Source organism: Phocoena sinus, chromosome 3 (genome assembly GCF_008692025.1).
Source record: "Phocoena sinus isolate mPhoSin1 chromosome 3, mPhoSin1.pri, whole genome shotgun sequence".
NCBI classification, from domain to species: Eukaryota; Metazoa; Chordata; class Mammalia; order Artiodactyla; family Phocoenidae; genus Phocoena; species Phocoena sinus.
In genome coordinates, this window is record NC_045765.1 from 81621480 (window position 1) to 81648517 (window position 27038).

Sequence of the window (27038 nt, forward strand, 5' to 3'; positions counted from 1 at the left end):
AGAGAATGTTCCATTAATTAAGCAGTAAGGAAACCAATGGTATGTGGATGATAGTGTCCATTTTGTTCTGTTTCTTTGCTAAAGCTTCAAATACAGAGCATATATGAACTTTTATGGCACATTTAGAGAACTAGTGTCCTGGTAAGAAAACTTGGGAACTAAACACGAGAGGGTAGACTGATGATTGAGAGAGCGGAAAAGAATGAAGCAAGGACGAAGTAAAAGCCCAATCACAATCTAAGATGTAATCTTGTCAAAAATTAGGATGATTCTGCTTTTCTACGAATTTGTTTGTATAGTAACAATATACAAAAAAATAGGCACTGGGCAAAAAACACTGTAATTGAAATACTACATCATTTTACTAACCACTGAGAGATACTCCCACCTACTGCTTGCTATGATCTCACATCTATCTAACTTCCAGCTCCTTGCTCCTCTCCTCTCACTAGCCAGTCCAATCATAGCTATTTGGTCTACTGAAGCAATGTGGCAGAGAAACTCAAATAAACCATAGTGCAAGTGTAACTGATCCATTCTGCTTCAACAACTACACAATGGTTAACATGCCTTAAAGGGCTCCTTGCGCCAGTCCCTTGTCAAGTGACTTAACCTCACTGCACCTCTTAATTCCTCACGTATCGTAGACACTATTTTATCTTTATCTTAACGGTGAAGAAGTCGAAATGCAGAGATGTTTATTAACATGCCCAAGGTCCTTCGGTTTAAAATGTGGTACCTATGTCTCATCCAAATTCCATGGTCTTAAATACTACCCCATATGTATTCCACAGACTTTTTTTCATTCAATAAATACTAGGTAATTACTATATGCTAAGCACTCTGCTTGGTACTCAGAAATCCAGGTTGCAGGTTGGAGAAACTGGACAACTAAATTGATGCAAACTGAGGTTTTGCCAGACTGATAAAATGAAGAATGATGAGGAATTGAGGATTCTTTCAAGACGGTATGAAGGAGTGGTTCATGGAATTTAAGAGAAATGAGAAAAAAGGGGACAAGGGGAAGCTGATAGGCAAAAAGGGAACTGAGGAGCCAAAGGCTGAAGAAGAAAGAGTATTTTAACAGTAATCATGTAAGAAAGCAGAGAAGAGAGGCTGCAGTCCAAGATTGGGATACAGGAATTAATACTTTCAGGTGTGGAGCCATTCTGTAATTAGGTAAAGGTCACTAAGGACAAAGAGGATGAGGAATCCAGAGGCCAGAGTGATGGCGGTCACCAGAGGGAGAAAGCAAATGTGATCTAAGCACTTAGCTGTTCAGTGTACGAGGGAGAGTGACAGTGAAGAGAAGGACAGGAAGGAGAAAAGGTAGTGGATGGGACAGTGAGAGCCTAAGGAGAAACGAGCTTTACACAACCATTTACACCAGAACCTACATCTGATATTGTTTTTATCACTGTAACAAGGTTAACATTTAAAACATATTGCCTATATGTGTTTTCATTTCTCTTCCCAGGAAATCATGTTTTCCAGCAGATACTCTGACATTATAACAAAATGGAAGGGGAGGGGGAAACTCTTCCTTGGGATGGAGAAGGGTATTGCACAGGAAGCCGCTGTAAGGTTGGAGGACGGAATGAAAGGCTGCCAGATATAGCCTACTGGACTGTGGGAGCAGAGGAGAGATACTGGCAGGACTGAAAGGCAGATGCACAGGTCCTTTACTTTCCCACTCTGGGAAGGGCAGAGCATTACGTAAACTTTTAGGTAGGTATAGGTAGCTCTAAAACACTGCAAAGTCTGGCTAGTGGCACACTTCCATGCATGCTGTCTGAGGAAGTGCTTCACATGCCCACACCCAGCATTGTATGACATATAGCAGAGCGCAAGTAGCTGAAAGTGGCTCAATGTGTGAGCTGAGTTAGAGCTCCAAGACCCCCATGCTCTCTATTAGGGCATGCAGGGAATCCAGGAGAAGATGAGGAGGTGCTAATAGGGTTGGAGTGGGACTAAATAACACAGCGTGCAGGGACTTTGTGAGGAAGGAAAAAGAATTTGGACCAGGGGCATCAGCTGTAAGTGCTCATGTGGTACCCATGTTGTAAGTCATACAGACAGACTTCAGCAGCCACGGGTCTCGAAAGTGAACCAAATCAGTCCCTGCACAGCAAGGACCCAGGAAGGTCCAAAGGATATGGATTGGTTATGTGACTCCTATTAGTCCCACTAAGATATCATGTAAGCCCCGTTCCCTCATACAACCAGAGGCCACTTTGGAGAAGAAAAGAAGGAAAGGAAGAAATATGTAAGAGACTGAATATTCACTTGAAAAAGACTGAGCTGTCCAAAATAGGTTACTTAAGTCAGAAGATAATATGATACAATAAATTGTCAAGTTTAAGGTTTACCTTTTCCATTCTCCCCAGTCAAACCCTTCACAAACCCCACTACTCAAGGCAAATCAGCTCACAAACAGGACATTAAGTACCTCCGTTTCCTTGGCAAATATGCATAGAGTGTGCAAATTTACAGTTTCAACGTACACAAACATTGAAAAGTAATTCTTTCAAGTTATCATTATTGGTACATATTAAAATACTTTAAACTAAATTTCCCATACCTTAATTTCATCTTATTTCTTCTGATCATATATCATATACCTCTACATCATCAAATCAATCTTCCCTGCTTTTAGATTTTTCCTTTGCTGCTTATCATTATTTGTATATAATATCCTTTCTGAAACGGATATAATTCAAGTTGTATATATTTAGCTTCTATAATTTTTCCTTTTAAATGAATCCCCATGTTTCCTTAATTTGATTTTTCCTGTTCTACATGTCATTTCTCTATTTTTAATACCTTTCAAGTTTAGAAGCAGCTAGAAAGGAATGCTTTGTGAGTGATGTCTCATTAAAATAGGAGCAGAAAGAAATTATCCTTGACATGCCACACATCACACATCGGCCTTCTCAGCTATTAAATCACCCCATAAAGGTATACAGTATGATTTCCACTATCATTCCTATTTCCTTCATACTTAATATTTTCAGAGTTAAATTAGAGTTTAGCTGCACCAAAACCTGCTGCACAAAAGCTCAAAAGACCTTACTTTTTTCCTCATTAATTTCCTGCAAATGTTAAGATTTCCTTGCACAAAGTAATAGTTTACACAGTAAAACTGAGTGGAGCACATATGGTAAACCTCTGTACCTTCCTCTTAATCTTGCTTTGAACCTAAAGCTGCTCTAAAAATATTGAGTCTCAAAAAAACTGGGGATCATTCATGGGCTGGTAACCCAAGGGACCCTGCTGGTGTGAAAATTCCAGCCTTCCCATTATTCCTGTTGAAATCTGTTTCAGCTTCCCTTTTTCTCCTAAAGGATGAACACTTATATGTGTTATTCCAAAATGAATCCATTAAACTCCTTTTCTGTCCTAGATCTATTACAAACACACCTCCATCTTTATGTGAACAACAATTAAGATCCTCTCAAAGTAGCTTTCAAGGAATTGGCCATTAAAATATACCTTAGCAGGAAACAAAAAATCAGTACTATGTTCACTGGAAGAAAAGCATATAAAAGGAGAATTGCTGATCCCTAATGGACCTAATAATTTCATGAGTGTGGAAGTTCCCTTTACTAGAAGAGGAGTAAAAATAATGAACTGTAGAGGGCCGACCTCTAGCCTCTACGAGGTAGCTCCTCACAGTGAAGTATACTGGGCCTAATGATACCACTCTACTTCTTGAGTGTGTAATTCCCACTAGGGTTCTCTTGGAATCCACTGACAACCTCAAGTATAGAGAAGGGAATACTGAGGAAAAATCATTCCTATTAATCAGTACTATTTGTTATGCAAACAAATAAATGATACTGTGGTCTGTAACTTTCTAAATCAATTAGAATATGTGCACAACATAGTCATTAGTATTCTTGCTAACATTTTCTAAATCAAAAGCAATATATAAATCATACTGGTGGAGATAGTATTAAGACTGTTATTCTGTGGATATTGTGTTTGTAATGTGGGATATTCTAATTCTATCACCCCCTGTATCCTTCAGAACCAAGATTCTCAATGTGGAAGAAAGAAAACCACATAGTCCTAAACCTGAATCATAAGTATTAATGTTAATTTATGTATATATAATGAAAAAGCCTAGAAACAATAGCAAATCCTGTCTCAACGAGCACCACTGGGCCCAAATTACAGTCTTGAAACACATTTACCACTAAAGAAAACCAGGACTTTTTGGAGAAATGGCTGATCCCCGGTCTAGGGTAGGGAAGGTATAAGGAGAGCCCAGAATATCTCAACAAAGTAGATAGCAAGGAAGCTATCAGAGACTAGTACGGTCATTTATAAAGGATTTAGGAGCCAACCTGAAGAGCATCCTACTGGCCAAAGATGTGGGAATGAAGCTAACAACTGCACCAGTATTTCAGAACTAGAGGAGAAGGGGAACCAGGCTTTAGGAAGTGTCAATATTTAATGGACAAGTAGAGAATATTCCACTAGAGAAGAAAGAGACTAAGAGGCAAAGAGAAAAAAAAACATAGAGGATGTTATATCATGGAAACTGATGGAAAAAAATGTTTCAAGGACAGAGTGGTCATCAGCATCAAATACTCTAAGAATTCAAAAAAGATTAAGAACTGAAACACATCCAATGGATTTAGCACTTTGACACCCTTAGCTGGGGCTGTGGTACGCTGGTATATGGCTCAACTAAAATATATGAATGTGATATACAAACAAAATGTCACAGTGCTAGACATGTGATTTGTATGGCAAAACATCTCTGAGACAAGTATGATTCAATCGTGTGTATGACATGTGTGTGTTGGGTGGGGGGAAGGGGAAGGAGTGAAAGATTTATAGAGAAAATTAGGCCAAATAAGCCAATCTGCTGAGAAAGCCTGATAAATAGCAAGACAGTAATTCATAAAAAATAAAGACCAAACTCAAGTATGGATGTTTCAACTCTGCCAAAAGTGTGAAACATTTTGAGCATACATAGAGATACTAAACATGCTTTTAAATACATGAGAATAGTAAAATGGACCCAAAAATCTATTCCTGATATAACCTACAGGAAGAGATAGTTCATAAGTATAAAGGTAAAAAAACTTAGGTTTGAAGAATGGAATAGCTCCAATTCAGGATAAATGTATAAAGGGAAAAGTTCCTTGTGAGTACACAATTTGTCTCCGTGCGCGTGTGTGTGTGTCCTGAATATATTTCTTTAGGAAGACTACCATCCTACCAAACCATTATTCCATCATCTCTGGACTGTCATATCACAAAAGATTGCTAATCGGTCGGTATTCCTGCCTCCAGTTTGTCTTCACTCCAATCCATTCTGCTAAAAGATGTCTAATTTACACAGTTGTGCTAGTGGCACTCTGGCTAAGAAATCTCCAGGGGCTCCCACCACCTACCAGAGACATTTCAAAGCCTTCCCGCATAGAGGTCTATTCCAAAGCTTCATGTTGATGCTGCTGCTCATCTGAAAACCTTGTCATTTCCTCCATCTGTCGAAATCATGGTGATCATTAAAACCCAAGATGGGGCTTCCCTGGTGGCGCAGTGGTTGAGAATCTGCCTGCCAATGCAGGGGACACGGGTTCGAGCCCTGGTCTGGGAGGATCCCACATGCCGCGGAGCAACTAGGCCTATGAGCCACAGCTACTGAGCCTGCGCGTCTGGAGCCTGTGCTCCGCAACAGGAGAGGCCGCGAAAGTGAGAGGCCCGCGCACCGCGATGAAGAGTGGCCCCCGCTTGCCACAACTAGAGAAAGCCCTCGTACAGAAGTGAAGACCCAACAGAGCAAAAATAAATAAATAAACTCGTACCCCCAACATCTTCCCCCCAAAAAATTGTATGTTATATTAAAAGAAACACCCAAGATCAAACATATCTATTAATGGAGTGTTTCCTGTTCATCTCCTCTCTGATTACTCCCTTTTCTGGATCGTTCTATTATTTGTTCTGCCTTTTTAATGGAATTTATAAGATACAGCTTTATTTCATGTTTATCAGAATACAAAGTCTATCTCTCCCTACTAAATTTCATATTCCTTGGAGACAGGGTAAACATCTTACTCTCATGTGTATATCTCATAATAAGCAGTAAAAAGCTTGACTCTGTACCTGATGGATAAAGCCTTATTAAAGTGAATAAATAATATGTGTATAATGAAAGAAGCTAAATTTTAAGAGGTTCCTTGGAAGTAGACATAGAGTGTACTTAGAGAACCAAAAGTATCTGACTACTCATGAATATTATCAATTCATCTTGATTCCCCAAAGTTAAATATAAACCCTAAAAGACAGCTTGATAACCAGATGCCCATATAAAGATAACAGCCAGTCAGTAAGCCACCTGATATATGGAACTATGCAATACTCATCTTTGATTCCCAATCAATGTTGCATTGGACCTGGCAGACAGTTGGACATCAATAAGTGATATTTATTTAGAAAACGGATTAATCAGCTCACTCAACTATCTACTGAGCATATCAATGTTCTAGGGGTATTCTTGGTGCTTTGGTTACAGCAGCATACAATTAGAGGCAAGATCCTTGCCTTCATGGGGCTTATATTCTCAAAGCACCTTGACAAGCAAAACACAGAGATAAACAAGAAGATTTTCAGGTAACTATATGTAACAGAAAGGACAGTGTGCCTGGGGATCGTGATCCAGTGGGAGAGTGGTAAGAGGTGAGAGGTTAGGTGGATGAGGTAGGCAGAGTCTAAAGTCTATTGGGTTTCGAGGGTCACAGTTTGAAATTTATTTTTAGTACACTGGGAAGCAATGGGAGAGTTTTACAGATATTAGGAAGAACAATTTGGTTTAGTTTACATTTTTAAAGGCTTACTCTGTGCAAAAAATAGATATTAGAGAGGCAATAAAAACTGCTGTAAATCCAGCTGAGATGTGAGAGGCTGGCTTGGAATTGGGTTGAGACAGATAGAGAGGACAATGGTGATGGGGTTTGGTGAAGCAGGCTAGTGCGGGAGCAATATGGCAGGAAAGAAATGGATCAGTGAACAAATGTGGCAATACAAACGAAGATAAAAGTGAAGGAATGAACCACAGTATTTCCTAAAGAGCTCAAGTTATTGATTGTCCCCAAACAGCCTTTACTGACCACTAGACTTGAGGCAGGAGATAGATGGGCCCCCGGGGCAAACAACTGGAATTTGCTCTCTGTGGACCGATACTCCAAGACAAAAAGAGCAGGACAATTGAGGGAGAAGGCTGGGCCCTGCCCAAGAAGATAGGAGACCACATATTTCTCATTCTCAAAGTCAAGAGACCTCCCCAACTACACATGCGCAGAAAAGCTCCTTGGAGATCAAAAAAGGAGGGGGAGCCACCCCATAGTATTAAGTGATGCTAACTACGCATAGACCTCTTCGGTAGAGTCCATCTTGGCTAAGAGATGCACATGCACACATGGGAGGATCCCGAGATAAACCAAATACGGACTGTGAACCAGGCAAATCAAAATGCCTGGCCAAAGAAACCCAGAAGAAATGCCCTATATAAGTGATTTAAACAGCCACGAAGACGTGACTCTCTCTCTCTGAGCCCACCCATGTGTCTGTCCACATGTACTGTATTCTTTTTTCCTCCTAATAAACACGTTACTTGTTTCACTACTTTCCATCTTTGTGGGAATTCTTTTTCTGCAAAGCCGAAGAGCCAGGTCCTTGTCACTGACCACTGGTCTAGTGGCTAGGATTCGGTGCTCTCACTGCCGAGACCCGACCCCAATCTTTGGCCAGGAACCGAAACCCTGCTTCAAGCCACTGCGGTCCAAGGCCACCCGAGATCAAACTCAGTACCCTGACTGAACTCCTATCTTTCCTTTATCTTCCCCAATTCATGCAAACTTTATATAAAATGTCAGGTCACAATGATAATTATGATATATGTAATATAATTTAAAAATCAGTATTGCCTTGAGATCACTAACTGTATTTATGAAATTGATTTCACATAACAGGCATGGGAAACTAAGTCAAACACCGTTTCTACCAAGCGAAAAAGAAAAATCATCTGACGTAGTCAAAAATCACTCTTGAAAGTGTACCTTCTAGAAAGATGGAGACGGTGAACTATGATCTCTTTGTGTTGTCTTACTGACTGCTACCCTTTCTTTTTAACTTATATGCCTTCTGGTTTAGTATGATTCATTTATTCTAGGAACAACCCGGCTAGGGTGCTAAATTACTATTTTCTATGCTGCAAAAAAAACTTACCCTAATGGGTACTTCCACAGGAAGAGAAAGCAATAATACAAATCAATCAAACCAAAAATATTTGCCTGTGTGATAAATGCATTCACCTTATAATAAATAGAGTCAGAAGGAAGAAAAGAGTGATAATTGCAAAGCATTTATTTTGAAGTGTTTTTTCATTTCTCCTCAAAAGGATATAACGTAAGAGGGAAATTATTCACAATTGTAGCATATTATTAGGCTAAATATATATAAATTGTATTAATAATGGTACCTGCCCTACTGCACAACCCATTTCACTGTTATTGATGGAATATGAAAAGCCACATGAAAGCAAGTTAAGTGGGTCATTATTTACCTTTTAGATTATGCTTATCCATATGACCAAGATGGACTTCAAACTGTTTGACTAAACTTTAGACAGGTTTCTTCCTGACTATAGTCTCCTGACCTCCCTTTCCTTAGAGAATTTACTTTAGAAAACTGTCATTTATAATTTTTTCCTCTGCCCCTTTGAGATATAAATCTTCTATAACCCAGGAATGTCTTTCTTTCTCCAGGACAAGGGAACTATCCCTTTGAAATGTAACCATCAAGAAAGATAGCATCCTTATCTTCCAGTCTCGGTGTGAAGGTAGGAGCCTAACTTCCGTAAGCACTGATTAGCAGATACAGATGGCCTAATCACATTGACCAATCTCCCCACTAGTGTCTTCCAGTACTTTTCCACTAGCTCAGCTCAGCACTTAAAAACACTCCTGCCTTTTATTTCAGTGGAGTTGAATTCAAGCTCAACTAATACAATAATCTCTCTCCTATTTACAATAATCTCTCTCCCCTATTGCAGTTGTCTTGTATAAAGTCTTCTTTGCTGGTTTAGCTGGTTGGGTGAAATTTTTCTTTAATACAACAAAGTTGCAGAAGGAAGACCTAAGTTGGGTCTTCGCAGCCCATGAAGATATAGTGGTGGAGTGAGGAGCCCAGGAATCCATGGAAGGTGCTAATAAGTGGACACAAGAATGAACCTGCAGAACTAAGACTCCTAAACTGTTAAACTATCAAGGATAAGGGCCTCTCTTTAATGCCTTAGGCTATATACCTTGAAAAAGGGAGATACATTGTACAAGTTTTGACTCTGGACAATGGTTAAACCTGTGGGGAAAAGAAATACTTTTAAGAAGGGCACAGTGCCAGTCACTCAGATTGGTACATATTCCAGTCCCAGAGAGCTTAAGCTGGTTCACAAGAGGAGAAGGTCTGTGAGGAACGGTAAGTCATGGGATAAGGCCTTATTACTGAAGGGATAAGAGGTAAATTCTGCTTGTAATCAATGCATAAATTGGAAGAGAATGCAACACAAGTTGGGGGAGCATTCCCCCCAACTTTTCACAGTAAATGTGGGAACCAAATAGAGTGACTCTCTCCCAATGTTAGAAGCACAAATAAGACCTCACTATGGTGACATGAAAGGCAGTTGCCAAAGGTAGAAGATGAAATCTCAACGATGATGAGGTGAGGAAGATGAAGACAATTATTATTGTGATTGTTTATGACAAAGTTGTAAGTTTTAGAAGAATCAGGAAAAACTTCACCATGTATGACAATGGAACTGTATCACAGAGAATGTACAGGGGTTCATCATATGACAAGGTCTGACAAAAGGCATTCTGAGAAGAGTGACACTGCATTTAAGATGGAGGTGCCAAAAATTAAGCTGGCAGCCAATTTACATATCCAAAAATGCAGGGAGAGATCAGATTGCAAAATGTCTTTCAGCCTTGACGACTCCCTTTTTTGCTGCATCAGGCTTCCCTTTAGCTCGGTATGCAGCAATATCCTTTTCACACTTTTCCTTCAGTTTAGCAGTCTTCTTCTCATAAGGCTGCTTGTCACCTGCAGCAGTGTTATTCCACATCTCTCCCAGTTTCTTTGCAACATCACCAATGGATAGGCCAGGATGTTCTCCTTTGACTTTTGGACGATACTCAGAACAAAACAAGAAAAAGGCCGAAGGAGGCCTCTTGGGTGCATTGGGATTCTTGAACTTCTTTTTTGTTTCCCCTTTAGGAGGGATATAAGTTTTCATTTCTCTTTCATAATGGGCGTTGTTCGCCTTTGCCATGTCTTCAAACTTTCCTTTCTCTTTAGCAGACATGGTCTTCCACCTCTCTGAGAACTTCTTAGAAAACTCTGAGAAGTTGACGGAAGCATCTGGGTGCTTCTTCTTGTGCTCCTCCCGGCAAGTTTGCACAAAGAATGCATATGATGACATTTTGCCTCTCGGCTTCTTAGGATCTCCTTTGCCCATGCTTAATTATTTTTCCTCCACGAGGCACAGAGTCGCTCAGTGCCCGTCCGGCTCTCACTTGCCCCGGCGCTGTCTCTATGGAGCTCAATGTACTGCAATGGCTGTGAAAGCAGGAGCCAGACCAAAAGAATTTATAGCCAATGTACAAGGGTATATAATTGATATGTTCTTGCAAAATGGCTTATAAATTGAGTTACTTTCTCCTTAATTCATCTAAAGTTTTCAGGAATACTTTGTCACTTTTGATCGATCTTAAATTGGCATTGCTTCCTAACACATCAGTTTTATATTTTTCTATTTCCAGATCTGTCAATTTGTTAATGATCTATAAAAACCCACTTTCACACCCTAAAGGAGTTCACTCTTACATGAATGTCACAGGAAATACTTTGATAACATGAAGCTCTCTTGAAATACTTTTTTTGTGTGTGTGTGGTACGCGGGCCTCTCACTGTTGTGGCCTCTCCCGTTGTGGAGCACAGGCTCCGGACGCTCAGGCTCAGCGGCCATGGCTCATGGGCCCAGCCGCTCTGCAGCATGTGGGATCTTCCCGGACCGGGGCACGAACCCGTGTCCCCTGCATCGGCAGGCAGACTCTCAACCACCGCACCATCAGGGAAGCCCTGAAATACTTTTAATTAGTTTTATACAGTGGAAATTTTGTGAATCACATTTTCTTAATGGAAATCAGAACAATTAGGAGATTACACATATGGCTATGGTATTTAAAAAATTACATCTTCTAATCACTTGGAGCAATGCATGTGGGTCACTGTAATGACCTGGTGAAGAGAATTCAGGGCAGTATACCTTTACCTATCCTCCAGAGACCACAGATCCCTGTTACTTCCAATGGATTGTCAGAAACCTGCCCATTTCTCCTTCAGTATTCTTCCCATGGATACCATGAGTACAGTAAGAACATCCTATTGGGTACGTAGGTCAAAATCACTTTTTCTTTCTTTTCTATACTTCAAATCAAATTACACTAAGAGAATCCATTAGTTGCTGCAATTTTGCCCTGGACTGCACTCAGTTTTAAAAGAATAATTAGTCAGTATCAAAATATATATGGCTATATATGGGGTATGTGTGTGTGTTTGTTCTAAAGATGAGAAAACTTACTTTAAAATGAATCGTTTTGTCTTTACAATATTAGCTTTATTACTTAGTTCCTGCAATACTGCAAATTCCAATCCATTACCCACATATCCAAAAATACACTGGAGGAGGTTGGTATTTTAAGTGGTGTAAAACAGTGTTTTGGTAACTAGGAAATGAGCTTTTAATTAGAACACCATCAGAGACTCCAAATGATCATAAGATGATGATGCAATGGATCTATAAATGCAAAGCTTCTGAGACTACAAAGATAAATAATGGGGACTTTACAAATACAGCTTGGGGCTCTGGGGATGCAAACACACAATTCAGCTCTTGTTTTCATTCCCAAGACAGGCTGAGCTAAGGTGCTGTACAAATTGTTACTCTAAAAGCGGGCAATAGAGATCTTAGGGAACTTTAGATAATGGCTTTTTAAAGGCTCTGCTGCATTTACTCAAAACTCTGACCTAGCTGAAGTTGTTGGCAAAGAGAAGCAGTTTGGTAAACTCTACCAAGAGATACACAGGAAATTAGAAAATCAGCTTACTCCACACAAGAATAAACTTGCTGGGCATGAGTCCAAGATTACCCATTCAGATTATAATAAAGACTGCTGCGAACATTTTCTCTTTGTAAGGAGAAATATAACTGCTTAGTACTTGGAAAGAAGTTTTCTTCCCACAGCTCACCAAGTGAGTAGATCCAATGCAGGTAATGAGGGCATGGGATGGGCAGACCAAAGTTATTTGTAAGACACAGGAACCAGGCCCCCTGGCCATCAAGAACAGCTCAGATAACATTCAACTATGCTATTAGACCATCAATAAATTCAGTTAGAAATGTACTTCAGTCACACCAGGGAATTCCAGTAATCAGCCCCAATTTAGAAGACACAAAAAACTGCTCTATTTTTTTTTCAAAGTTCTAAGTAAAGGTTGGACAAAGGTCAGCTTTAGGAACATTGAGACTTCATTGGATTCTTTTGCAGTCACTGAGCTCACTGCAGTGCTATTGACACATGGTGCTTCAGGTTTCCCCCCAGCACCTGATGTGGGCCCCATCAAGGTCAACACAAGTAATTACGCAGGGTATGGAAATAAGGCCCCAAGAACCAGAACCCCAGAGAAAACCAGGGAATTGAGACCAGTGCCTTCATTACTCATAATTAGCTTTATTTTTACCACCATCACCCAAAGAATTGTAGATGCCAATGTTGATGCAATGCTGAGGTATTAGCAGTGATAATCCCTTGCCCTGTAGATGCTGGCGATCATAGGTGATAAAGAGTAGATGGGATGAGCAGATGTATTTATGAGAAGGGATTTCTGAATCCTGAGAGAAACTGACCTCTTGGTCCCTCAGTTTCTCTCTTAAAATGTTAATTCTACATATCTTACATGAACATCATCTCTGCCACACTTTAAAATTTGTATTTTGATGTTAATATCAGTTCATGTCATCACAGAGTGAGAAGGAGTTAAATGAGGCCGACAGGTCTATTCCCTGTGTTTCATCAAGGGTGTCAACCCTGCTCACAATCTAGAAAAGGATTCTGAGCAGACCTGGGATCATCTTACAGCCCACATTGCAATGGTCACATTGCAGCAATCTGCCTCCTGGAGGGTCTGCCCACAATGACCTCCTTTTGGGTCTCACATGCTCCCCACCCTAACCCCCATTTTCTGTCAGCTTCTCTTTTTGTGTCAAACTTATAAAATGAGTTAATAGGATGAAGCAACATATCTAGTTATATCCCAGGAGGCAGAACTAAAGCACTTGCCCTCAACTTCCAAAACAGACCTTTGACTATGTTTGAGAACAAAATTGGAGTCCCTTCCATCTCTATGTGCAGCAATAATCTACAGGAAGATCATTTATTCTGGGCTTCTATTTTTCATCAGCCAGATTCAATGTTCCGATCTTAAACTGACAGTTTTACCAGAGTTCTATATCTGAGCACCATAAGACTTCTGAAATGCTTTCTAGGTGAAAAGAAAATATTTATATATAACATAACAAGCAATTCATTATTTAAATAACTGAAATTTATTTGGAAATTATTCAAATAATGAATTGACCTGTCATTATGTAGCTTAATGGAGTTGATGATGACAAAAGCCTTGTCTGAGATGAAGAAATATCAGTGTGCATATAGGAATATAAAATTAGAAAATTAAAGTGGCCATTTCTGGCACACTTATTTTTTTTTTTTTTTTTTTTTTTTTTAAATTATTTATTTATTTATTATTTTTTTTGGCTGTGTTGGGTCTTCGTTTCTGTGCGAGGCCTTTCTCTAGTTGCGGCGAGCGGGGGCCACTCTTCATCGCGGTGCGCGGGCCTCTCACTATCGCGGCTTCTCTTGTTGCGGAGCACAGGCTCCAGACGCGCAGGCTCAGCAGTTGTGGCTCACGGGCCTAGTTGCTCGGCGGCACGTGGGATCTTCCCGGACCGGGGCACGAACCCGTGTCCCCTGCATCGGCAGGCGGACTCTCAACCACTGCGCCACCAGGGAAGCCCCCACACTTATTTTTTAAAAATAAAAAAATGTATAAAATCTCAATAGCTTCTTAATAGCTAAAGCTTTTTCTTTCTTTTTTCTTTTTTGCAGTACGTGGGCCTCTCACTGTTGTGGCTCTCCCGTTGCGAAGCACAGGCTCCGGATGCGCAGGCTCAGCAGCCATAGCTCACGGGCCCAGCAACTCCGCGGCATGTGGGATCTTCCCGGACCGGGGCACAAACCCTTGTCCCCTGCATCGGCAGGCGGACTCTCAACCACTGCGCCACCAGGGAAGCCCAATAGCTAAATCTTTTTAATCGTCCATAAAATTAAATAAATACTATCAAGATCATTGTAGTTAAGCTTTTTAGCAAATGTGCCATGTTCATTTCTGTTCTTTTTCTAAACTATCATGTTTCACTCTCATCAACACTGAAGCTGTTGACTATTTTGATATGGCATTGCATTCCCCTTTTCTGCTTCTTTTTGATGAATAGTAAATAACGGAACATAAAACATTATTGGAGTTCTCCAGGTGACAGGACTGAGAAAAGCAAATGCTGACCATCTGTTGAGGCAGAACAGCCCGGCCCTGTCCGGGATTGGAAGTGACTCCTCCCAGGCTTCTAGGGCAAGCGGGCAGGCAGCACCTGTGGTTGGTTGGGGATATCTGCTCAAAAAAGGCACATGAGCACATGTCTCCAAGGCTGTTCCATATGCAGCTGCCAGAACCCAAAGGTGCTTTTGGAGGAAGATGAAAGGCAGGAGTGGTGGTGCAGAAGAGGCACAATGAAGTATCACCCATGCAGAAATGAGTGTCCACCTCCACATCAGAGACTAAGACATTACCAGCATGAATGTGTGTGTGTGTTGCTATAAACTAGTTATTTAATCAGCATAGGCCAAATGACAAAGAAATAAGTCTCTGTAGACAAGGAAACAGGCTTAACAAAAATTAGAAAGCTAATACAAATGCAAATACAACTTACAGCCTTATATCTCTTTATACATTGTCTATGCAGAGCTCTCACAAATACAGGGAGCATCATTTGCTATTGCTAAGTAGTTATCAGACTGGTGAAAATTTGTAGACTACTGGAATTATTTTTCTAGTCCATGCAATTGCTACATTACTAACTATCATCATGTTAGGGGAAAGTTCCTTATCCAGTCCTTATTTTGAAAATCAGTAGAATCAAAGGTAAAAGAATTTCTCCAGAAAAAACAAACAAACAAACCTGTAGCAAGTCACAAAATAGTTAGCCAAAGTTTTTCTAGCAAGTTCTTTTTATAAGCATCACATCACAATTAACTTACTATTGCAACATTATTATTTTTTAGGTACTAGCCTATTGCTAAGTATTATGTATACATTCTCATTGAGACCTATAAGTAAGGCTCATAGAATTTTGTTACACTAACCATTAGTGTAACCATTAGTAACCACAGTTCCCCAAAACTGTTTTCAATTTAAAGTGGTTAAATGGAGAGCTCCAGGGAAAATATATAAGAAAATGCTGGTCTTGAATATATTATGAAGGCCTAAATAAGGAAGTAGTCTTATTTGTGTTCTTCCACACTTACCCATACTAAACAAAAATATGTAAGAAGGCACTTACTCTTTCTGGCTTTACAATATGCCATACTATTTACAGCTTGAGCCCTATATCTCTATGTACAGATGGTACTTCAGCAGCCAACGATCAGAGTCCCCACATGAATCAACTGAAGAAGCCAATACGCATGACGTTGACAAAGTTTAAAATACACCTCCAAATAGATCCATTCTTGGAAAGTGTGTGACTACAGACTTGGGGAGTAATTCCCAGAGTTGTCATGAATATGATGGTTCCCTGGCATTCTGCAATGATGACTATGCCTTGGCATCCCATAACTCTCTGCCCTAGCCCAGATGCTTTCTGTCATGCTAACATGAATCAAGAAGTAATACAAGCATAAAGAAAAAGAAAATGTACATATACGCAAGAGTTTGGACTCATAATTATTCCCCGCTCTCTCCCATCAAATCTGAGTTCATTAATGGCAAGGAGACATGAACAGTGAAGACCTGGTGAACCCCAAACTCACTGCCACAAAATCATATACTTACACCACACAAAATGAACTAGAAAAGTATGAGCTGCCTCAATGTACGTCTGTACCAGGAAGCCTTCACTGATGAACACATATTGAAATTTCCCTTCCATCACAGCTACGTATCACATTCTTACTTATTTAGATTCGATATTTAAAAGCATTTAAAGGGAAGGACAGACTAGGCAGAAAGGACAAAAATTAAAAGCAAATGGAGAAGTAAAGAAAAGCACAGACACCAAAAAAATCACAGAAAGAAATAAAAACACGCTCAGATTGAATCCTCATAGCTGTATTATTTATTTTAAAAAGAAGCTAAATGAAGAGACGGCTGTAATTAATCAGCCCTGCCTTCCTTCTAGACTAGTGATGCAGTGGGCATGGCAAACACACTGAATGTGTCTTGTTAGGTAGTCCCTCTCTGTTATGGTCTTGGAGGTTTTTTTTGTTTTTGTTTTTAAATTACTACCAGTGCACTTGTATATTTCCAAGATCAACTTGGACACCCAAGCAGACAATACCTCTGCTGGACTAAATGACCCTGGAGAAAGAATTCAAAAAAGACACCTATTCCTCTGGAATGAAATGGCTTGGCCAGTGCAGAATGGACTGGATGTCACTTTTTTTGGTCAAAAGCCTTTGTGCAGTGTACAAAAGATTGCTGAAGAGTAAAATATAAGCGATTATTAACAACACAAGAAACTTTCTTCTGGTAATAGAACCTCAGGAAAGTGCAGCTAAGAGAAGTGGACAGTATAAAATGCAGCTACCCACATTATACTTCTTAAAGATACAGAAATGTCCACCACTCTAGAAGCTCAAGTTTTATCTAAGTTCAGTAGGCAACAGCAAAAAATGTCCAAGGATTTACAAAGCGAAGGCAGTTGTCGGGCTGACAAAAGTCACACTTCACTGAGGCGTGGGAAGTGCTAGACAAAGAGGATGAAAAATATGTGAAAGCTCAAAGAAAGGGCTCAGTATTGCCTGGCACAGGAGTCGAAGGTCAACGTGGAAGATAAAATGGTAGTCAGGACAGAAGATAATGGTGATTGGGAATGGAAAACTGAAAGAAAAATGAAGAGAGAGATGGTAAAATGGGATCCAGGTAAGCATAGAAAGTATGAAGAATGAAGCAGATATGAGGAAAAAGAAGTGAATGTTGAAGGGATGGAGACACTATACGAAGAGGCAGCAGTATACTGGGAAAGGCATTGAGCCTTCAGTTATGCGTGTATCATTCTAGAAATAAAGTCAGCACGTAATGAGCCCATAGGCACTGATAATGGATAACAAAAAATAATATGGGTTATCAGCTAGAAGTTACCAATTTTGGTCTTCTGATACTACTTTGAGGCCATTATCAGAAACAAACCTGATTTTTAAGAAAAGCCTGTACAGAATATCTTCTTTCTTTAAAGAAGTGCATCATGCCTTTAATCAGGTAGGACCACCCCAAAGGACTCTCTCCCCGAGCTCTTCACAGTTCCCTGATGGTACAGTCACACCGTACCTCTGAAATGTGAAAGCACTCTGAATTGCCTGTGTCAGGTTCTGAATATCAAATTGGTGTGCTTGGCCAATTTGCTCATAATTTCATTTCATTATATCTTAGATATTTTGTCTGGGACCTAGTAAATTCGACAGGGAATTCACTTCAGAAGAGGCAATGTGATAGTTTTAAGAAGTATAAGCTTTGGAGTGAGACAGATAACCAGACCATCCTGCGCCACGGCACTTACAGCCAGTGTGACCTGGCAGGTTATTGCTTTCCCCAGGCCTCAGTTTCCGTGGGTTAATAATGCCCACCTGGCAGGTTATTGTGAGAGTTGAGGGCAATAAAGATAACATGCCCAGCTCATAGTATATACCTGTTAAAGGTCAGCTGCTATTGCTGTATGTGATTTTGTCTACTCAACGAAAGAACACATTAAATATGTTTTTATATTTTATATAAATTATATAAAAGCATATTAAAATCAATCAACAATAAATATATTTGTAAATTTATAAAACATTAACCTTAACCCTAAAACAAAGTAACTGTTTGGGGAGATAAATAATTAGATGAAAACAATTATACACATATACAAATACAAAAAGAACTGAATATAACGTGAATAGTGATCATTTCTGAGTAATGGGATTAAAAGTAATTTTTATTGTATGCCTTTTGTTTATCTATCATTTCCAAAATTTTTACACTCAAAAAAAATTTATGCTATAATTATTTAGATATTTAATACATTTAAACATATTAATTTGTAATAAATATAGATACCTTTATATATATTATATGTAAATATGGTAATATTTAGGCTATTCACTTTATAATCTGGGAAAAAAGGTTTTAAAGCCAGCTTTTTTTCAGTTTTCAGGTTACTGTCTCAAACAGAACAGGCAATTTCAGGACTGTCTCTGTCCTCAAGAAGAAGAAACCTTTTAGGGGGCTTCCCTGGTGGCGCAGTGATTGAGAGTCCACCTGCTGATGCAGGGGACACGGGTTCGTGCCCCAGTCCGGGAAGATCCCACATGCCGTGGAGCGGCTAGGCCCGTAAGCCATGGCCGCTGAGCCTGCGCGTCCGGAGCCTGTGTTCCGCAATGAGAGAGGCCACAACAGAAGAAGAAACCTTTTAAGTTTTACAAGGTTGGGCTTTACCCCAACTTCTAGACTGATGGCAGCTTTAAAGCCTCTTTTTCTTCACGACAGTGACAAAATGAACAGGAAATTAATATGGCCACTTTTTCATACCTACACACACAAACTGGCTTTTAAGTATTCTGGTTGAATTCAATCAAACTTGCTATTTTAAAACAATAGTTTCTTTAGATTCAACTAGTACCTTTCTAATAGTATCAGACTTTAAATTTTGATTTGTTTTCCAAAAATATGTTTACTTGTTCACAACATCCATGCAGACAGATTAGGGTGGCCCTCATACAGTAAGCAGCTCAGAGGATTTGGCAGGGATCCAAGATACAGCTTGCATGAACAGGGACTTGCAGGTGACAATCACATCTGCCTTTCATGCTCCACTGCCTTTCAGGCAAATGGATCTACCCACAACATGATTTGATTACTGGTCATAGTCTTTGGCCAGGACTTTAAGCCACATCCAGACTCTAAACCATCTCTAGACCATGTGATATTCCTGATAGGTTACAGGAGAGCAAATCTCAGCTCTGTTTGATCTAATAATTTGTCATCACAATAAGAATGGATTTAAGCAGAGTTAAGGGAAAATATTTTTCTCTTCTAAGAGTCAGGCACAACATATACCAAGCACCACTGAGAGAAAAGCAACATTCTGGGTATTGTGAGAGGATAGTAAAGCAAAACAAAAACAAAAATAGAAACACTTTCAGGGCCTTAACCTGTCCTGTTCTTTTCTTTCACTTGTTTTCTATGGATTTAAATAATCTCTTAAGTGGAACAAAGTTATAGCCTGTCACATTAAAAAGTAAAAGTAATAAAATGAGGCACTGTGTCCAGGACATAGAACCTGCTTCATCGTACTGAATGGTTCCCCACAGTGAGAAAATCTCCAAAGGTCAGCAAACAGTTTAAAGCTATTGCAATTTAATATCTGCCAAGGGAAAGTGATGGCTCTGAGCAAATATAAAGATCATTAACCCAAGACTTAATAACCATTCATTTATCTAAAAATATTTCTCAGTCAACATTATTGAATTTCCACTTTGTGAAAACACAAAGTGTGATCCCAAAGGGGCTTATAATTTAACAGAGAAAGAGGAGCACACACTTATACATTTAAAAACACAAACAACAGAAACATACTGACAAATAAAATTGCCCATAGTTACAGTAAAACCCTTTTTCTCAGTCATAATTTAATCCAGTGTTTCCCAAAATGTATTCACTAGTACAGTGAGAGTCTTCAGGGGAACAAAAAAATGTCCCTGATCAAATAAGTTTGAGAAATAGTTCAAAACCACAATGTCCTTGAGCACATTAAAGAATGAAAAGTCCTAGAGCAACGTTTAATATAACATTTCTCAAATTTGTTTAAACACAGAACCCTTCTTTGACCTTACAATTATTAACATCTGTGATGGTATGTGTCAACTTCATTAGGCTATAGTAGCCTGTTATTCAATTAAACACCAGTCTTGATGTTTCTGTGAAGGTATTTTGTAGATATCATTAATGTCTATAATTAGGTGACATTAAAGTATATGAGGTTACCTTCAATAATGTGGGTGGGCTTCATCCAACCAGTTGAAAGCCCTTGAGAACAAAACTGAGGTTTCCCTGAGAAAGAAGATATTCCACCTCAAGACTACAGCATCAGCTCCTGCCCAAGAGTTTCTAGTCTGCCTTCTTGCCCTACAAATGTTGGGCTTGCCAGCCTCCATATCACATAAGCCAATTCCTTGAAATAAATAAATAATATATAAATGAGTATTTATTTATATTTTATAATATTTAAAATATTACTTAAAATAAATAATCTTTAAATAAATGTGCATTTGTGTGCATGTGTGTATTAATTATTGGTTCCGTTTCTCTGGCAGAACTCTGATGAAACATCCCAAGGAACTAATGTTTTACATAACTTTCTTTAGGGCACGCAATAAAGTCCCATCTTCTACCTCAGTAAAATCTCTACAGCATAACTGCAATGAGATACCACGAGCTGTATGCCTGAACCCCACTTAATTTAAGGGACATAATAAATATTGTTAGCTGCTTCTCAGCATCTTTCCTACCAGCACCTACCTCCACCTCCAAGTTGGAAATGCCAGAGTCCTAAAAGTAGGACCATGACTAACACTAATCAAAAACTGTAATCTCTTCCCCTTTGTCTCCATGACTTGTTCAAGTATGATGGTAATACAGGCTTAAGTCAATTAATGCACTGATGCTCCTCAACCACGTTGATTGATTCTGCTTTATTAAGTGGTACAAGGAAGTGAAGATCCTTACTGTCCTGGATGATGATGGTTGGTTGCCAACATCAGGACTGAAACTGCTGCATTTTGCTACCATGAGGAAAGCTGGCATGAAGACAAGCCAACAAACTTAGGAGGGCAATGCTGAAAGAAATGAAGAAAAATAAATGTGTTCCAAGTCAAACCACATGTAAAACCTGATCAACCTCTGGACTTTACTTATTTGAGCCAATTAATCCATTTCCTTGTTTAACATAATCTGAGTTGGGTTTCTTTTGGCACTTCGATATATGCTTGTTGAATTGCACCTGCATGTAACAGTATCCTAACTAATTAAAGGGAATACGGAAGAGGTAAAAACTGAGTATATAAGAATATAAAAATCTCTGTTTAAGGATAAATGGACTGGGCAGGGCAGCAGAAAAGGGAAAATAGTTTGCTAAATGATTAGGCCAATACAAGCTTCATGCTACCCAATGTTCTGAGCAGATGTAAGAATATATATGTCTGGGTAAATCTCAAACATCAAGGCTGCTTAAACACCTTTGAAAATTTGATGAAAGCTATGGCCACTTTCCTCAGAAAAATGATTACACACGCAATATTTTGCTTTCAATTTCAGGAGTTTCATATAGTCCTAAAACATAGGCATAGAGGTCTATGGATTAAAGTTAGGAATCCCTGCTCTACATGGTGGCAGGAAAAACTGCCAACATTGATTCTTGTTATAAATAGATATTGAAGAATAGAACTAAAAATGTGCTTTGGCTGAACACAGGTTATACGTTGTGAGAGCCATTTGCTCCTGGGACCTGTGAGTACCATTTGTTCTGGGACTGATAACACTGTTCACATGATTATGAACACCCAACAGAATCTTATGGTAAGTTTTATTTACATCAGTAAACTTTGTCTATGAATGCTCAGCATTTCATGGCATGCAGAGCATGGTTATCTTATCGCTTTTAAAAAGGTAAGAGAAAATGTATCAGCACATTGACAGGCAGTTAAGAGGTTTAAAAAGTGAGATCAGAGAATCAATTTGGGAAGTGGAAGTCTAGTGGAACTCACCTGTCACTTTTTAATGGAATTATGAGGATAAAAACCAGATTGAAGGGGCCAAAGTAGAAGTTGTTTGAGAGAAATTTTAAAATGGCTGTGCTGACTCACGTCAGGGAAGGCATATTAAGAAAGGAAGATGAGATATAGCATTAAATATTATTAGTGTTGCATTCTTCAGCACAGGCTTAGATATAGGCATGGGAACAAAATAAGACATTGTTGCAATTTTCCCTGTTGTAGATAATGAAAATTTCTGTCATTTCTATCAACAATAAATAAAAATAGTTTTTCTTAGTTAAAGGAATTCAAACCTAACTTGACAGCCTATCACTGTAGTCAGCAAAACTACTGGGGTTAGGAAGAAAAAACAAGAATATTTATTTAATGCAAATCAGATGCTGGCAGCATTAATTGAAATTAAGAATAAATATCCAATATATTTCTGTTATAAATGACTTTTGGAATCAGTAGCATCCCCAGCTATAAGAAAATAGCCTTGGTCTCACGACATGTGCAGGCACCATGACAATACCTCCATGTAAGTTTTCCAGTTCCTAAGTAGTGCTAAATATTGGAGTAATATATTAATTCATCTGCTCAAACATTCAATTTTCCTGGACTCAGGAAGAACAAAGAAAGCCCATTTATTTATATTATAGTTTAACATAGGTAGCCGTTTTAAAGTGGATGGGGCACTTACATATTTGACTATTTTTTTTTTAACATCTTTGTTGGAGTATAATGGCTTTACAATGGTGTGTTAGTTTCTGCTTTATAACAAAGTGAATCAGTTATACATATACCTATGTTCCCATATTGACTAGTTTCTTAATGAGTTGTATAAGAATGAGAATTTCAGCCCCCAAAGACCAACAGGAACAGACTGCACTCTGACATGCATGCTAAGACTCTTAAACCTAATTTCAATACATTTAGGGACAGAGGTGTTTTTTACAAGGTGAATGAACACTGTCCAAAATGTGAAAGAAATTAAGTGTAAAATATCCAATGTTTAATAGTTTTGCTGCATTTTAATTTTTAAGACTACATCCTCCGCCAAAAAAAAATGAAGCACAACATACAAAATAGAAAATAGTGCCAATTAAAAAATCATAATCTGTAAGAGCTTCTTGGAGATTAAGGAATGTTGTATTCTGAAGTAACTCAGGAAAGCTCTAGGAGGAAGAGCTTGGAGTGGCTTAATTTAAGCCCTGGTTTCTTAAATGGCACTCGTGAGGGAAGAAAGTGTGTCACAGAGTCAAAGTACAGAAGGCCAAGGTTCTGGCCCACTTCTACTACTAACTAGCTTTGGAGAGCTGGGAAAGACATGTGCCTTCCCTTGGCTTGATTTTCTAAGGTGCTATCCAGCTCTACAGTTCTGAAAATCTAAGTAAGAATCTTAAGAATGGTGTAGATGTACACACATTTTAGTCATATGCACATTCAGTCACGATATTTTCAGTGTTTTTACAGTTTGAGGCTTGACAATGCCACCAACAGTGCCCCTTTTTGAAAACAGGAGAGAACCATTATCTATGCCCCTCTCCCAGATATTTGCCTGAATCCTGCCTCATCCTCTCTGAAGCTTCAAAAGATGAAAAGAAAAGAAAAAAGAAGAGAAAAGACATGGTTGGCCTAGAAGGGAACAGGGACCACCACAGGGCTAGTAAAACTTTCAGTTATATCAACTCAATCAAAATATAACCTATATCCTTAGCAAAGCAGTAAAAAAATCTTCCCTCTGACAGAGCCTGTGCAGGCACATGGGAATGAAACTATCTTAGAAGCACCCCAATCAAGATGCAGAGGCAGGAGATCCTGCTAGCAGTACACCAGAGCTACAGAAGCAGAGTGTAAGATGGCCTTCCTCTGAGTCAGGCAAGGCTTTCCTGTGCTCACACGAAGAAGAAAAAGGTGTTCATATAGTAGACAAGGAGTGTATGGTGTGAAGGGTGCTCATTGGGGAAAAGACAGTGGAGGTGCTGCACACTGCACACTGAAATGGGGCAGCATGACTGATCCTACATGAGGAAAAATAGCTGGTTGGGCTGGAACCCAAGATGAGAACGCAGGCTTGGTGAAGGTAAGACAGGAAAGCAACAGGAGCTGTTTTGAAAAGACCTGCTGTTCGTGTAAAAGGGTTCCACATCCTGGATGGGGTGCAAGAGGTTAAAAGATTCTAAGTAGGGGAGTGGCATAATCAGACTTGGTCTTTGAAAGGTCACCTTCCAAGCAGAGTGGGAAGTGGATGAGAGTAGAGACAATATTTAAGATACCAGTGCAGTACTCTAGGAAAGAGTTCCTAATTTATAGAACTAAAAGGACCAGGACCCCTGATTTAAAATATATTTAAGAGAGGTCACACCCAATGACTTTCATTGAATTGTGCAATATACATCATGCCAAGAACTTTATAATGCATCATCTCACTGAATCCTCATAATAAATTTATGAGATTATTATACCTCTTTTGAGACTCAGAATGGATAAGGGACTTTCCCAGGATCATATATCTGTTAAGTGAAAGAATATGTCTTATTAGCAGGGGTGAAGGAAAAATCCAGAATGTCTCCCATGATCCTAGGTAGGGAACAAAGGTAGATGGTGGTAACATTTACTGAGATGGAATACACAAACAGAGAAGCAGGTTTGGTAATGGCTGTTGGTTGGAGGTGAGTGGGAAGAAGGAGTCAGTTTGAATAACCTGCATCACAGTTGCCTATATGGTCTTCCAACGGAGAGTTCAGCAGGCCATCTGAAATAAGAGCCATTCCTATTATGAATTATGCACCTACAAGACACAGAAAGAGACCAACTACTCTCTAGAGCCTATCTACCTCCATCAAAACAAAAGAGAGTTTTTGACTTCACACCTTCCCCTTAAACACACATCTCGAATACTCTCCACTGTCTAAGCACAAGATTCCAGGGACAGCTTCTACCAGGTTCAAAGTTTCTCACCGTCTAGTACATTCCTAACTGCATGATGTATGCTGGCAGTATATTTTATTTTATTTATTTTATTTTATTTATTTTATTTATTTATTTATTTTTGCGGTACGCGGGCCTCTCACTGTCGTGGCCTCTCCCACTGCAGAGCACAGGCTCCGGACGCACAGGTTCAGCGGCCATGGCTCACGGGCCCAACTGCTCCGCAGCATGTGGGATCTTCCCAGACCGGGGCACAAACCCGCATCCCCTGCATCAGCAGGCGGACTCTCAACCACTGCGCCACCAGGGAAGCCCTGGCAGTATATTTTAAAAAGAATTTTGGAAAATGACTTAAGATATCCAATCATCTTATATACATATAAGAATTTATTAGTAATAAAACAATACCTCACAAATCTTCTCTACAAAACTACAAATAATATGTAGATATTCCTCCCTCCAAGAGGTGGGGCTTAATCACCCTCCCTCCCAAGAGTTGGTTATTTTAGCTTTAGCGACTCAGTTCCAAAGACTAGACAGAGTAGGGGAAGGGACAAGTAGTAACTGTACAGCAGAGAAATCTGGCAAACACCACTTTCACCAAGTGATGAAGGTTAAAATCAACAGAGATGTCAGGTGGCTTCGAGTACCCCGATAGGATATGACAAGAAGGGCACTTCACCTCTGTGGTATTCTTTCCAAAAACTCACTACCCCAGTTAATCATGTGGAAAAATGACAGGCAAACCCAAATTAGGGGGCACTCTACAGGACACCTGTCCAATACTCCTCAAGACTGTCAAGGTCATGAAAAACAAGGAAAGACTGAGAAAGTGTCACATATCAGAGGAGTCAAGGAAACATGCCAACTAAATGCAATGTGGTTGCCTGGATTAGAGCCTGGAAGAGAGGGAGGACATTAATGGAAAAGCTGATGAAATCCAAATAAAGTCTGGAGTTAATAGTAAAAAAAAATTTATTATTATTATTAAAATAAAAGTCTCATGCAGTATGTGCAGTTTTTTTTGCTTAATAGTCACATAATTTGTCTTTTTAAAATCTTTGCAATAATCCTGTGAGAAAGGCACTATTATTTTCATTCTACAGATGAGGAAAATGAAGCTCATTACAGTTTTAAAAATTCATTAACAATAGACAGCTAATAGGTACCAGAGTTGGAATGTATTTTACACCACAGTTTGCCACTGGGGGTTCTATTAATATCCATTGGAATCATGGGTTCATTTTATATGGCCTGCAGCCCTGATTTTTATTCTCAGAGTGCCTATAGCCATCTCATATTCAGAATCTTGGAATCAGAAGACATTTCAAAAGACAGTGATATCCAATCACTTAGGATTGTGATATCTAATCACCTCCTTCTTTACAGAGAGCCATTCCAGAATTAATACCCCTTACCTGAATGACAGTCAGTAAGACACCTCCTAAGTCATCTGGTCTCTATTTTTTTCCCCTTTTCTCCTAGCCATTTCTATCTCATTACCACCTTTCTCAAAGTTTATTCATTTGTTTCTTAAGTGCTTCAAAGAAATCCTTTCACCAGAAAAGAGACTAAGACAATTAACAGCAGCTACTAAAGAAACGTATGATGAAACCAAAAGTCAAACTTTATTTTACTAGTTAGGTATCAAGTTAGAGAAATATATTCTTTATGCATGGCTAATACAATGTCATTTTACACAGGAAGTCTTTTTTATGTGATATGTTTTTATCAGTGTACACAGACTACAGCCTGCTTTAAAATATTCCTAATCACATCTGTTTTTTTTTTTTTTTTTTAACATCCTTAAATGATTTCCAGGACTCTCTTATTTATTTCTGAATCACAGTCAAGTTGCAGTGATTCTGGGTCTGGTTATCTAACTTTCCAGTGAAGAATGCATTATTCTCA

The 27038-nt window shown here is 39.2% G+C and overlaps 2 protein-coding genes across 4 annotated transcripts in view; both read right to left on the reverse strand.

The window, feature by feature from the left end:
- CAMK4 (calcium/calmodulin dependent protein kinase IV) overlaps positions 1-27038 on the reverse strand; it is a 239444-nt gene that overhangs the window by 197331 nt on the left and 15075 nt on the right. The window lies entirely within an intron of this gene.
- Positions 9974-10633, reverse strand: LOC116750523 (high mobility group protein B1-like). The gene has a single exon (XM_032625252.1). It carries the CDS (start codon positions 10526-10528, stop codon positions 9974-9976), a length of 555 nt encoding a protein of 184 aa, XP_032481143.1. The 5' UTR covers positions 10529-10633.